General features: G+C 48.8%; 1 protein-coding gene across 1 annotated transcript; it reads right to left on the minus strand.

Moving 5' to 3' along the window:
- Positions 1–2,426: 2,426 nt before the first annotated feature.
- Positions 2,427–6,589, minus strand: LOC115416580 (protein NLRC3-like). The gene is made up of 4 exons (XM_030130392.1): positions 6,365–6,589; positions 5,787–5,856; positions 5,253–5,523; positions 2,427–4,222 (listed from the first exon to the last, which is right to left on the minus strand). The coding sequence occupies exons 1-4, from the start codon at positions 6,400–6,402 to the stop codon at positions 2,427–2,429; spliced, it is 2,175 nt and encodes a 724-aa protein (XP_029986252.1). The 5' UTR covers positions 6,403–6,589.
- Between the last annotated feature and the right edge of the window lie 6,425 nt (positions 6,590–13,014).

A 13,014-nucleotide genomic window follows, 5' to 3' on the forward strand; every position in this document is an offset into this window, starting at 1 on the left:
CTACCGTAATTGTCGAATAAGTAGCGCACAAGAAAAACGCTAGCAGCTGGACTGACCGCAGTAAAGGGAGGAGCCACTACAAGGAGGAGGAAGAGCCGCAGGTTGCCGACCCCTGATCTAGACTCTTAGTGTTTTTGCTGTTTGTTCAGGTCGATGTTTAGTTGGTGCTAATGAATCTAATGTTGGATTTGTAGATTCCAATCTTCTCCACAGTGACTTTGACTGTTTACTAATTGGATCTAAACTCAGTTCTTTTGCTCATTGAGTGCAATTCTTTATCTGATGGATAATACTAGTTTGTAGAAGTGTTTTGGTGGTTTCATCTGAGTTTGTTCCTCAGACAAACTTCTCATCCTGATGAACTCTATTGTGTTTTGGATCTTCTTGGTTGTATTTGTATTGTTTGTCCCACAGTGACAGTACAGACTGTAAATGTGCATAAGGACACTAGAGCTCTGATATGCACTCAATAGTCTGGGACTGGACCTGAGGACTCACTGCTCAGGGTATGTGGGTCCATGTGGTACCAGTCCTGACCAGTCAGCTATCAGCTCATCCTTCCACTAAACTGACTGTCGTCATGAACACGTCAGATGTTTCACTGCATGAAAAGAGCTGTATCTGGAAATAAGTGGCATGGGTTATCTCCGCTGAATCTCACATATTCCACTGGCCTGCTTGGAAAGGTTATACCAGCAGTATATTTCCAGGTAATCCACATTATGGAGTCTTGATGGCTGCAGCTGCTAAAGCTTTTTCTTCTGTTAATAACTAACAGTTAGAGGAGCAGCCTTTGGACAGGGGTGGGTGGGCCCTGAGCCCTGCCTTCAAGGAGACAACACATCCTTTAAAATGCAAAAAAGCCGCTGGTTGTGTGGAGGACACATTATCTAGCAGGTTGGAGCAGCTTCATGAAGAAGACAGATGCCAGACAGAACAAAAAAGTAACCAAGCAATAACCAAGCAATAAAGCAATGAGCTTGGATTAGGAGACAAGAATTAAAGGTTAAATGCAAAACATTAAAAATATGAATTAATATTTAAATATGCATAAAACTTGGGGGGAACTAGGTTTTAAGGTTTGTTTGTTTTTTTTTATAAACAGCCAATCAGTGTTGAGGTGGATGACAGTAGAGTACTAGCAGAGGTGTGAATGTCTCTGGTATGTCTGTGAGGGGATTATCCGCCATTGCAACAAAAAGCTGTTCCCTGGAAGTCGACCTGGAGGGAGTATGTCCGCATATGGTATCAATCCAGGTGTCTCCTACTTTGGTGGAATCAGATGTATACGGACAGTGGAACTGGCAAATACTTCCAGAAATCAGGGGAGTACACTGGAATATCCTGGTACAGATACACCTCTTTTCATGCAGTGTTTAGAATGTGGAACCAGGTCCCAGTTTGGTTCAGGTTGGTTTGAATCAATCTAATCAAATCACACTTACGTCTGCATGGACCTGGTGTCAACCATCGGACTCCAGCAGGATCCAACCTGAAAGGAGGAGGAGGGTCAGAGGTCAGCTGGAAACATGGACATTCCATTACTGTGATCCACTGAAGCTTTTCTGTTCACATCCTCTAAATGGTTCCTTCTGAATCACTGAGTGTGTTTGTCTGTGAACATGGGCTGGACCTTCATACAGGATGGATCCCAGCTCTGACAGATGGTTCCTGTCAGCTCTACCTGTTCTATCTGCCATTATCTGTGGATGCATCGGCTCAGTCCATACCTGACAGTGTCCAGTCTCCAGTGTGGATCCTCCACTAGAGCACACAGCTCCTGTCCTGAGGCTCCTGGATGGTTGTAGCTCAGGTCTAGCAGTCTGAGATGGGACGGATTGGACTGTAGGGCTGAGACCAGAGAAGAACATCCTTCCTCTGTGATCAGACATTGTGACAATCTGCAACACAAAACATCACATCCATCAACTTAGGATGGAGATGAGTGGAGTTGGAGTCATTGAACAGAGTCTGTGAATGCATGGGACTTCACCAACAGGACTTCAATGTGTAAAGTCCATGAGTTCCAGACTCTGAACACAGTTGAAGATCAGTAGAACTGGTCTGGAGTTCCACACAAACAACCACTGACAAGTTCAACCCATCCAACAACTGCAGACAAACATTGAAATGATGTGTTGTGTTCTTTGTTGAACCCTGACCTGAGTGTGTCCAGTCTGCATCCTGGACTCTTCAGTCCATCTGACAGGATCTTCACTCCTGAATGCTTCAGGTCATTTTTGCTCAGATCCACATGTGTCAGACTACAGGACTGGGATCTGAGAACTGAGGACAGAGCTTCACAGCTTCTGTCTGACAGGTTACAGCCACTGAGTCTGGACAAAACAAAAGGCATGAGTATAAAGTTATTGATCTGGTTGAAATGATAGATCCATATTTGAGATGTTTGATCCAACTGTTTGTTCTCACAGAGCTTTGTTGGAGGCTTTGACCACTGGCAGCAGCCTCAGAAGAACCTCCTCTGAACCAGAGTATTCCTTCAGGTCAAACACATCCAGGTCTTTTTCTGATGACAGTAAGATGAAGGCCAGAGCTGACCACTGAGCAGGAGACAGTTGTTCTGTGGACAGACGTCCTGATCTCAGGTACTGTTGGATCTGATCCACCAGAGATCCATCCTCCAGTTCATTCAGACAGTGGAACAGGTTGATGCTTCTCTCTGCAGACACATTCTTACTGATCTTCTTCTTGATGTACTCTACAGTTTTCTGGTTGGTCTTTGAGCTGCTTCCTGTTTGTTTCATCAGACCATGTAGGAGACTCTGATTGGTCTGCAGTGATAGACCCAGGAGGAAGCGCAGGAACAGGTCCAGGTGTCCATTTGGACTCTGTAAGGCCTGGTCCACAGCGGTCTGGTAGAACTGGACTGGTTTGACCTTTGATAGTTTAGACCAAACAGATGTTTGTTCTGACAGCAGATTGACTCCAGTGTTGATGAAGGTCTGATGGACATGAAGAGCAGCCAGAAACTCCTGGACACTCAGATGGATGAAGCAGAACCTCTGGTCCTGGTACCCTCCTCTCTCCTCTTTGAAGACCCCTGTGAACACTCCTGAGTACACTGAGGCTGATCTGATATCGATGCCACACTCTGTCAGGTCGGATTCATAGAAGATCGGGTTTCCTTTCTTCAGCTGCTCAAAGGCCAGTTTTCCCAGAGACTCAATCATCTTCCTGGTCTTTGGACTCCAGGGTGAATCTGTCCCAGGTCTTCCATCGTACTTGACGTTCGTCAGTTTGGCCTGAACCACCAGGAAGTGGATGTACATCTCAGTCAGGGTCTTGGGCAGTTGTCTTCTGTCTGTGGTCTCCAACACGTCCTCCAGAACTCTAGCAGTGATCAAGCAGAAGACTGGGATGTGACACATGATGTGGACGCTTCGGGACCTCTTGATGTGGGAGATGATTGTGTTGGTCTGTTCTTCATCTGTGAACCTCTTCCTGAAGTACTCCTCCTTCTGTGGGTCAGTGAACCCTCTGACCTCTGTCACCATGCCACGACACTCTTCAGGGATCTGACTGGCTGCTGCAGGTCGTGTGGTTATCCAGAGGCGAGCAGAGGGAAGCAGGTTCCCCCTGATGAGGTTCATCAGCAGCACATCCACTGAGCTGGACTCTGTCACATCAGTCAGGATCTGAGTGTTGTTGAAGTCCAGAGGAGGTCGACACTCATCCAGACCGTCTAAGATGAACACCACCTGGAGGTCTTCAAAGATCCAGATTCCTGCTTCTGTGGTTTCTTTGAAGAAGTGCTGAACCAGTTCCACCAAGCTGAACTTCTTCTGTTTCAGCACATTCAGCTCTCTGAAGGTGAATGGAAATATGAAGTGGATGTCCTGGTTGGCTTTGTCTTCAGCCCAGTCCAGACTGAACTTCTGTGTGGAGACTGTTTTCCCGATGCCGGCCACGCCCTTTGTCAGCACTGTTCTGATTGGCTGATGTCTGTCAGGTGGTCCTTTAAAGATGTCTGTACATGTGATGGTTGTTGGTGGTCTGTGTGGGTTCCTGGATGCTGTTTCAATCTGTCTGACCTCATGGTCCTGGTTGACCTCTGTAGCCCCTCCCTCTGTGATGTAGAGCTCTGTGTAGATCTGGTTCAGGAGGGTTTTGGGGAGTCCTTCTTTAATGATGCCCTCAAACACACACTCAAACTTCAGCTTCAGCTTCACCTTCAGTTTTCGCCGACACTGGTCAATGCTCTCTGAGTGAAGACAAAGAAGACAATTCAGAGGATGTTCCAAACACAAATGGAAGGGGAATGTTTCCCATTTGGGGCATACATCTCAAGGATTTTTTCTTCCGTCACTCCAAAAATGTTCACATGAGGGTGAAAAATGCGTTCTCTGCATCTCCTTTCATCATTTCTTTGTCTCCTATCCACTTCCATGTGTGTAATTACACATCCAAACTGTTTGCTCCTCCTTTTGACACATGTTAAATACAGACACAGTTTCTATGAGCAACATTGCTTTTGGGTTTGATAAATCACTTTGCATGTGTTAAATTAATATATTTACATTTTCTTCTCCCAGCACACGCACAACTGCGTGTAAATCCCCATATTTCATATTCATTGTGTCAAATGTACTAACTGATGCAGATGCACTTTTTTACACCTTTGAAAGGCACAACCCTTAGTATCACTGTTACTAAATCAGTTTATACAAATTTTTGCATGTGCAATTAGTTTTAATACACGTAAACCTTTAGCAGGTCCGGCCCTATGTCCTGCGGTCACCCCGGGGGCCACGCAAAAATAGTGTGTGTGTGTGGGGGGGGGGGCATCTCCGCTGAAATCTGGCTTCATCATGTCAGTGATGCAAAGTCAGAAATGCTCGTTTCTTCTAAACTGCCCCTCCTCAGATCAATCTATTTCATTGAATTTCTCTGCAGAATTTATTTAGTTTTATACATGTCATTGTCTGGTCTGTATCCAATGGTTCAATACATCAGTCATTCAGGAATATGACATGTTTTTTCAATGAAATATATAAACAATATTGGGCTTTTATTCTTATAGACCTGATCGAAAGAGAAATTCAGAATCAGAAAATTTGCCGCTTATCAATTAATCGTTAATTGATCGATAAGGCCAATCAACAAATGATTAATGGATTAATCCATAATTTGTATCCCTAATGTCAACAACATGACCACCGTCCTTCTGTTTAATGTGTCACAGGGGAATGAAATATGGAACCTCTTATTTTAATTACTTATTAATGACTGACCTTTAGATACTGGGATGCCTTTTGAAAGTTTCTGCACCAGATCAGTCCTGTCCATCTTCTCCAGAACCCTTACAGTGACTCTCTGAGTATTTGTGGAGTAGGTCTGGACTATCAGATCCACCGTGTCCATCTGTTCTGCGTTCTCCAGTTTACTCACTGGGATGGATAGTTCTTCAATGGTCAAGAACCACTTGAACTCTTTAAACTCATCATGGATCAAATGCTTCAGAATTTTCAACAGACTTTCTTTAAGTGCCGCCATCTGTGTTTCCTGTAAAGATCCAAAAGAACATGTTCACCTTCAACAACCAGGTCTGTAATGTGATGTGATCATGAACCTGTTCATCAACGTAATCCTCAGGTTTAATGAACCTTCTGTCCAAATGTTTGACACATTACATCAACATCATTCATTTTATATCAAAGACAAAAACCTCCTGAACAGTTCCACATGAATAAGCTGGACTGCATCAGCGTTGGACATTATTGATTGGACAGAACAGATGGACCAGTAGATGTTGGACCAGTACACACCTCACATGTGGAGTCCAGCTGAGTCTGATCCTGTAGACCACTGGGAACCTCTGAGCTCTGCTGCTCCGCTCTGTGGACCAATCATCAACAATTAGCTCACATTATGTCTGTCCACACGGACTCCATCATGAGTCACATGACCCCCTGTAGTGGGACAGGTGTCCTGGTCCTGCTGGTCCCACTGACAGTCAACATGTGAGTGTGTTTGGAGCTTCACACTCACTGGGTTTAGTTGATCTCATCCACATTTGGATGAAACCAACAGCTCTGTCCTAACAATGTGTGTCCTCACCATCTGCACTCACAACATATGATCCAAAGGTGTTCAATGGACCAGGAACCAACCCTGGACTCTGATCCAGGATCATCCAGGACCAGGTCCCACTACAACAACAGGTTTTCATTGATCAGGTTTAGTGTGATTCTCCTGCCAGTGTCTGAACCAGAGACTGAAGAAAAAGACCATGTGACACCGACGGTGCAACAGGACTAACTTTAGGTCGGACCTAGAACGCCAAGTTAGGACTGACTGAGCTGAAAACCCTGTTGGATCTGGACCAGATCTGAGGTTCACTTACTGAGTCTGTGGAACACCCATGGAGCCATCACTGTTCATGGACACACAGCTGGGTCCAGGTCTTGGTCCAGGTCCTGGGGGGGGGGGGGGTCCCGTCGGTGGTGTTTGGGGGCGGGGCTTCCTCCTCTCTGTCCTCACACTGATCCATTCTGCTGAATTCACATCAGTCACACGACAAACACTGAAAACAGCAGAGTTTGAGACATGGGTCTATGATGGACAAGAGTACGATGTGGACCAGCAGGTCACAGATAAACCAGACTCAGGGTTTTGGACCAAGACCTGTGTCCCACATCTCATATGGTGTGTGTTTAATGTAGATGGGAGTTCATGAAGATGTTTGTGGTGTGAGTATGAGTTGAAGTGTAATGGCTGATCTGTGTGTGTGTGTGTGTGTGTGTGTGTGTGTGTGTGTGTGTGTGTGTGTGTGTGTTGTTCTGCTGTAGTTCCACTGTCATACCACTAGATGTCCTCCTGGAGCTGATGATGGGACCCGAAGGGAAGGACAAGCACAGCTGATTCTCAAAGTCTAGGATGAAAATACGGCGGTGATGATGACCCATGACCATGTGATGATGGTTTCTCAGATTTCCATTAAAACCTGAAGGACTGAACCAGTCCAGACCAGAGGTCACATGACCAGAGGTCACATGACCAGAGGAGGCGGTTGAATCCCCTACAAATGAGAACCATCAGGTTGTGATTGTGAACTGTTGACTGCTCCTGTTCTCCAGTGGAAACCTGCCTAGAACCTTTAATGACACTAATGTTCTGTGGGTTTCAGGGTCTGGACTCAAACCTGAACATGTGCTTTATTTGGACTCAACAGCTGATTGGCTTAGATTGGACCACTGAGGGTGACATCACAGGTCAAAGGTCAGTGTGATGGATCATCCAGTAGGAGTTCTCTTATCTGTGAAATTACCAGTGTTGGGTGTAAAGTGTTACAAAAGTAATCCATTTCAGTAATAGATTACTTTTGGCTGTAATGCAGTAGTGTCAGGCATGACTGATCCGTTCTCAGTCATATTTGACTCCGTACATGTTCAATAGCACTTTTGTTACAACACACTTTTCACCCATAATTTAATCACACAAATGAAAAAAAAAACAAAAAAAAAACAGCCCGACCGTGAGACCTTCAGGAACCAAACATGTGTCAGTAAAGTTCTGTTTTCTGTTTTTGTTCAGCCAGTGGGTGCAGACGTCAGAAGACAGTCCACTTGTCACATGGACGTATGCTCCTTACGAACCCTAACCCTGGTTTACAGAAGCTCGCTAGCATGACCCCTGTGATCAGCAGTGACAAGGTAAGTTAATGTTTCTACCACCAGTTAGAATTCTGTATCAAGTACGGATTTATCTACTGGGGTCCTTGGCCCCGCCCCCTGTTTGAACATGGAAAGCATTGGAGATGAACATGTGTTTGACGTGTTCTGTTCAGGTTCTACTGCACAAGGTTCTGCTCTGTCAGTGTCATTTACACCATAAACATTTGAGTTTGGGACAGACTCACTGTGTTGATGAGGCTGGGATGGAAATGTTCTCAATGGTCCAGTGAAAGTCCCTCCTGTTCTGGACCACTTCAGCTCACATGAGTGTCCCAGTCAGACATCGGAGGGGATTTCCTGAATCTGCAAAGACAAATGGAGCCCATGGAACATCATCCAATGGTTGAACTGCAACTAAAACCACTTTGAACCAGTGGCTCCAGGCACAACAAACCCCGCCCCCTCACACATACTGTATCTTATGTTGTCACGGATCCAGCTGATGTCATCATGTCTGTGCATGTGCTGATGTCATCATATCAACTGTCTCTATATATGAGCAAAGTCTGAAGGAAATTCAAACAAAACTGATGTTTTTTTAAACATGTGAAATTTTGTCCATTGTAAGTAAATGGGAAGGAAAAAGATTTTAAAAATTTTTTTAAAAATTTGAGGCGAAGCTCTCAATTTACCGGTCAATCTACGTTCCTCCCCTCACCTATGGTCATGAGCTTTGGGTCAGGACCGAAAGGACCAGATCCTGGATACAAGCGGTCAAAATGAGTTTCCTCTTCAGGGTGGCTGGGCGCACCCTTAGGGATAGGGGGAGGAGCTCAGTCACCAGGGAGGAGCTCGGAGTAGAGCCGCTGCTCCTCCGCGTCGAGAGGAACCAGCTGAGGTGGCTCGGGCATCTGTTTCGGATGCCTCCTAGACGCCTCCCTGGGGAGGTGTTCTGGGCATGTCCCACCGGGAGGAGACCTCGGGGAAGACCCAGGACACGTTGGAGAGACTATGTCTGTGGGCTGGTCTGGGAACGCCTCGGGGTCTCCCCGGAAGAGCTGGAGGAGGAGTCTGAGGAGAGGGAAGTCTGGGCATCCCTGCTTAGACTGTTACCCCCGCGACCCGGCCCCGGATAAGAGGTGGATAATGGATGGATGGATGGAAAAAAAATTTTGAACTTTGACCTCCTTTTCCCAAAATGTAATCAGATACATTCTGGGTCACTGGCAATCTATGAACCCCATTTGGTCTGAATTAGGGATGTAACGATTACCGGTATAACGATAAACTGCGGTAAAAGTGTCGACGGTTAGTATTACCGTTTAAATTCTAATTATCATGATAACTGTGTTTGATTACCACACTTTTAGGGGAAAAAAACGCCTACGTAAAGATCTGCTTTTATGTCAAATATTTGAGTATAGTTTAAATTTATTACAATTTTAATTTTGTATACCTAATATTTGGAACCAATATTCATTTTGAAAGTCTTTGAAAAGGTTCGTTAAGCATCTGTGTGTTATTTATGCAATAAATTATATACATTTTTCAAATCGGATTTTATATATTTTTATGTTGATATAGTAGGTTAAAGTGAAAAAAAAAAAAAAAGTTGATATAGATGAAGTTGTGCTGAAAAAACAGATGTTCACTAACACAATGATCCAACACTGGGCTGGTTTCACTAAATATAGATGTGAGGAATTTGGCCCAACCCTGTACAGATGAATGCCCTTCAGGAGGGGCGGGGGGACCAGTAATAAACCACACTAAACTGGTGAAAGTTTTTTGAGAACCAATCCAACAGCACAAAGATGAGTCTGAACCCAGAGAAAACAGACCTGTGGAAGGCTGACGGATGGACAGAAGAGTGAGTGTTGGTGTGTCTCAGGTGGACTGTGTCCTGGAATGGAACACAACCTCACCTGGTCCCACAGGTTCCACCAGCTCCAGTGGGAGGAGCTTAGTGGGAACGTCCGTCAGATTTTCCCTGACGTTAACGTTGTGGAATGTCAGCAGATGATCCACACTCATGACTCAGAACAAAGAAACCACAGCCATCTGTCTGAAAAACCTGCTCCAGTGCTGACGAAGACCAGGAGGGCTCACATTACAGCGGTTTGAAAGTCACTGCATTGGCTCCCCATGTGTTTCAGGATGGATTTGAAGGTCCTTTGAATGGTGTTTAATTGTCTTAATGGTCTTGGTCCTTCTTATCTTTCAGATCTGCCTTTACCATATGAGCCCTGGTGGACCCTGAGCTCCTCTGGCACTGGCCTGAGAACAGTTCCAAAAGCCAACACAAACACTCATGGTGAGGCAGGTTTTCAACATTCTGCTCCTGGCCTCTGGAACGGCCTGAAGGGAAGCTCAGGGCCGCAGAGAATGGAGACGGCTTTAAAACCAGGCTCCAGACCCACCTTTTTAATCTGGCTTTGAAGTAATGCCCCTTTATTTTAGCTTCTATTTTTAACTCCTGTCTCCCTTAGTTTTTAATTTGACCTTTAACCACTGCTTCTGTTTTGTCTTTTTATTGCTTTATATTTCTATTATATTTCCATCTATGTTTTCTATTACATGTGTACTCTTTGAACAAATGCTTCTTTTGATCTTTTAATGTTTTTATTTCTATTCTCCAGTGTTTCATCGGCGGGGGGGGGGGGTCCTCCTCACTGGGGGTCGGCTGTGGGCTCCAGTGGCTCTGATGCTGGCTCAGGGGTCTGGTCCACAGTGGGGTGTGGGGCCCTGCTGCGATGCGATGCAATGCCACTTGGCCCCTCCCTCAGCTGTCAGGATGTGGGTTTATGATGGTGGCGCTGGGCTGCTGGGCGGTGGCTGCCCCCCCCCCCCCCCCCCCCCCCCCCCCCCTGCGTGGGTGGCACCCTGTGATGTGATAGCACCTCCTCTCTGTTGTCTTATGGTCCGATGTGCTCAGCCTGTTTGTGTCCTGTATTTCCTTATCTATTTCTTTTTGTTTTATTTTTTATGGGTTCATGGCAGGGATTAAAGTTCTCCGTCACCACGACGGATTTCCGTCAAATGGAAAAATTGCGGGGGGAAAAAAGTCATATTGAAGTAACTTCCCCACGTGTTTCGCGGAGTCCAGTCGGCACCGCGCTCCTGTCCTGGGTCTGCTGTCCTGGGTCTGGGTCTGCTGTCCTGGGTCTGCTGTCCTGGGTCTGGGTCTGCTGTCCTGGGTCTGCTGTCCTGGGTCTGCTGTCCTGGGTCTGCTGTCCTGGGTCTGGGTCTGCTGTCCTGGGTCTGGGTCTGCTGTCCTGGGTCTGCTGTCCTGGGTCTGGGTCTGCTGTCCTGGGTCTGCTGTCCTGGGTCTGGGTCTGCTGTCCTGGGTCTGGGTCTGCTGTCCTGGGTCTGCTGTCCTGGGTCTGGGTCTGCTGTCCTGGGTCTGCTGTCCTGGGTCTGCAGTCCTGGGTCTGCTGTCCTGGGTCTGGGTCTGCTGTCCTGGGTCTGCTGTCCTGGGTCTGGGTCTGCTGTCCTGGGTCTGGGTCTGCTGTCCTGGGTCTGCTGTCCTGGGTCTGGGTCTGCTGTCCTGGGTCTGCTGTCCTGGGTCTGGGTCTGCTGTCCTGGGTCTGCTGTCCTGGGTCTGCTGTCCTGGGTCTGGGTCTGCTGTCCTGGGTCTGCTGTCCTGGGTCTGCTGTCCTGGGTCTGTGGTCCTGGGTCTGTGGTCCTGGGTCTGCTGTCCTGGGTCTGCTGTCCTGGGTCTGTGGTCCTGGGTCTGCTGTCCTGGGTCTGCTGTCCTGGGTCTGTGGTCCTGGGTCTGTGGTCCTGGGTCTGCTGTCCTGGGTCTGTGGTCCTGGGTCTGTGGTCCTGGGTCTGCTGTCCTGGGTCTGTGGTCCTGGGTCTGTGGTCCTGGGTCTGCTGTCCTGGGTCTGTGGTCCTGGGTCTGTGGTCCTGGGTCTGTGGTCCTGGGTCTGCTGTCCTGGGTCTGCTGTCCTGGGTCTGCTGTCCTGGGTCTGGGTCTGCAGTCCTGGGTCTGCTGTCCTGGGTCTGCTGTCCTGGGTCTGGGTCTGCTGTCCTGGGTCTGCTGTCCTGGGTCTGCTGTCCTGGGTCTGGGTCTGCTGTCCTGGGTCTGCTGGCCTGGGTCTGCAGTCCTGGGTCTGCAGTCCTGGGTCTGGGTCTGCAGTCCTGGGTCTGCAGTCCTGGGTCTGCTGTCCTGGGTCTGGGTCTGCTGTCCTGGGTCTGCTGTCCTGGGTCTGGGTCTGCTGTCCTGGGTCTGGGTCTGCTGTCCTGGGTCTGCTGTCCTGGGTCTGGGTCTGCTGTCCTGGGTCTGCTGTCCTGGGTCTGCTGTCCTGGGTCTGGGTCTGCTGTCCTGGGTCTGCTGTCCTGGGTCTGCTGTCCTGGGTCTGGGTCTGCTGTCCTGGGTCTGCTGTCCTGGGTCTGCTGTCCTGGGTCTGTGGTCCTGGGTCTGTGGTCCTGGGTCTGCTGTCCTGGGTCTGTGGTCCTGGGTCTGTGGTCCTGGGTCTGTGGTCCTGGGTCTGTGGTCCTGGGTCTGCTGTCCTGGGTCTGTGGTCCTGGGTCTGTGGTCCTGGGTCTGCTGTCCTGGGTCTGTGGTCCTGGGTCTGCGGTCCTGGGTCTGTGGTCCTGGGTCTGCTGTCCTGGGTCTGCAGTCCTGGGTCTGCTGTCCTGGGTCTGCTGTCCTGGGTCTGCTGTCTTGGGTCTGGGTCTGCTGTCCTGGGTCTGGGTCTGCTGTCCTGGGTCTGCTGTCCTGGGTCTGCTGTCCTGGGTCTGGGTCTGCTGTCCTGGGTCTGCTGTCCTGGGTCTGGGTCTGCTGTCCTGGGTCTGCTGTCCTGGGTCTGGGTCTGCTGTCCTGGGTCTGCTGTCCTGGGTCTGCTGTCCTGGGTCTGGGTCTGCTGTCCTGGGTCTGCTGTCCTGGGTCTGCTGTCCTGGGTCTGGGTCTGCTGTCCTGGGTCTGCTGTCCTGGGTCTGCTGTCCTGGGTCTGTGGTCCTGGGTCTGCTGTCCTGGGTCTGCTGTCCTGGGTCTGTGGTCCTGGGTCTGCTGTCCTGGGTCTGCTGTCCTGGGTCTGTGGTCCTGGGTCTGTGGTCCTGGGTCTGCTGTCCTGGGTCTGTGGTCCTGGGTCTGTGGTCCTGGGTCTGTGGTCCTGGGTCTGCTGTCCTGGGTCTGTGGTCCTGGGTCTGCTGTCCTGGGTCTGTGGTCCTGGGTCTGTGGTCCTGGGTCTGTGGTCCTGGGTCTGCTGTCCTGGGTCTGTGGTCCTGGGTCTGTGGTCCTGGGTCTGTGGTCCTGGGTCTGTGGTCCTGGGTCTGCTGTCCTGGGTCTGTGGTCCTGGGTCTGTGGTCCTGGGTCTGCTGTCCTGGGTCTGTGGTCCTGGGTCTGTGGTCCTGGGTCTGCTGTCCTGGGTCTGTG

The sequence above is a fragment of the Sphaeramia orbicularis genome, unplaced genomic scaffold (assembly GCF_902148855.1).
Source record: "Sphaeramia orbicularis unplaced genomic scaffold, fSphaOr1.1, whole genome shotgun sequence".
In the NCBI taxonomy this organism is placed as follows: Eukaryota; Metazoa; Chordata; class Actinopteri; order Kurtiformes; family Apogonidae; genus Sphaeramia; species Sphaeramia orbicularis.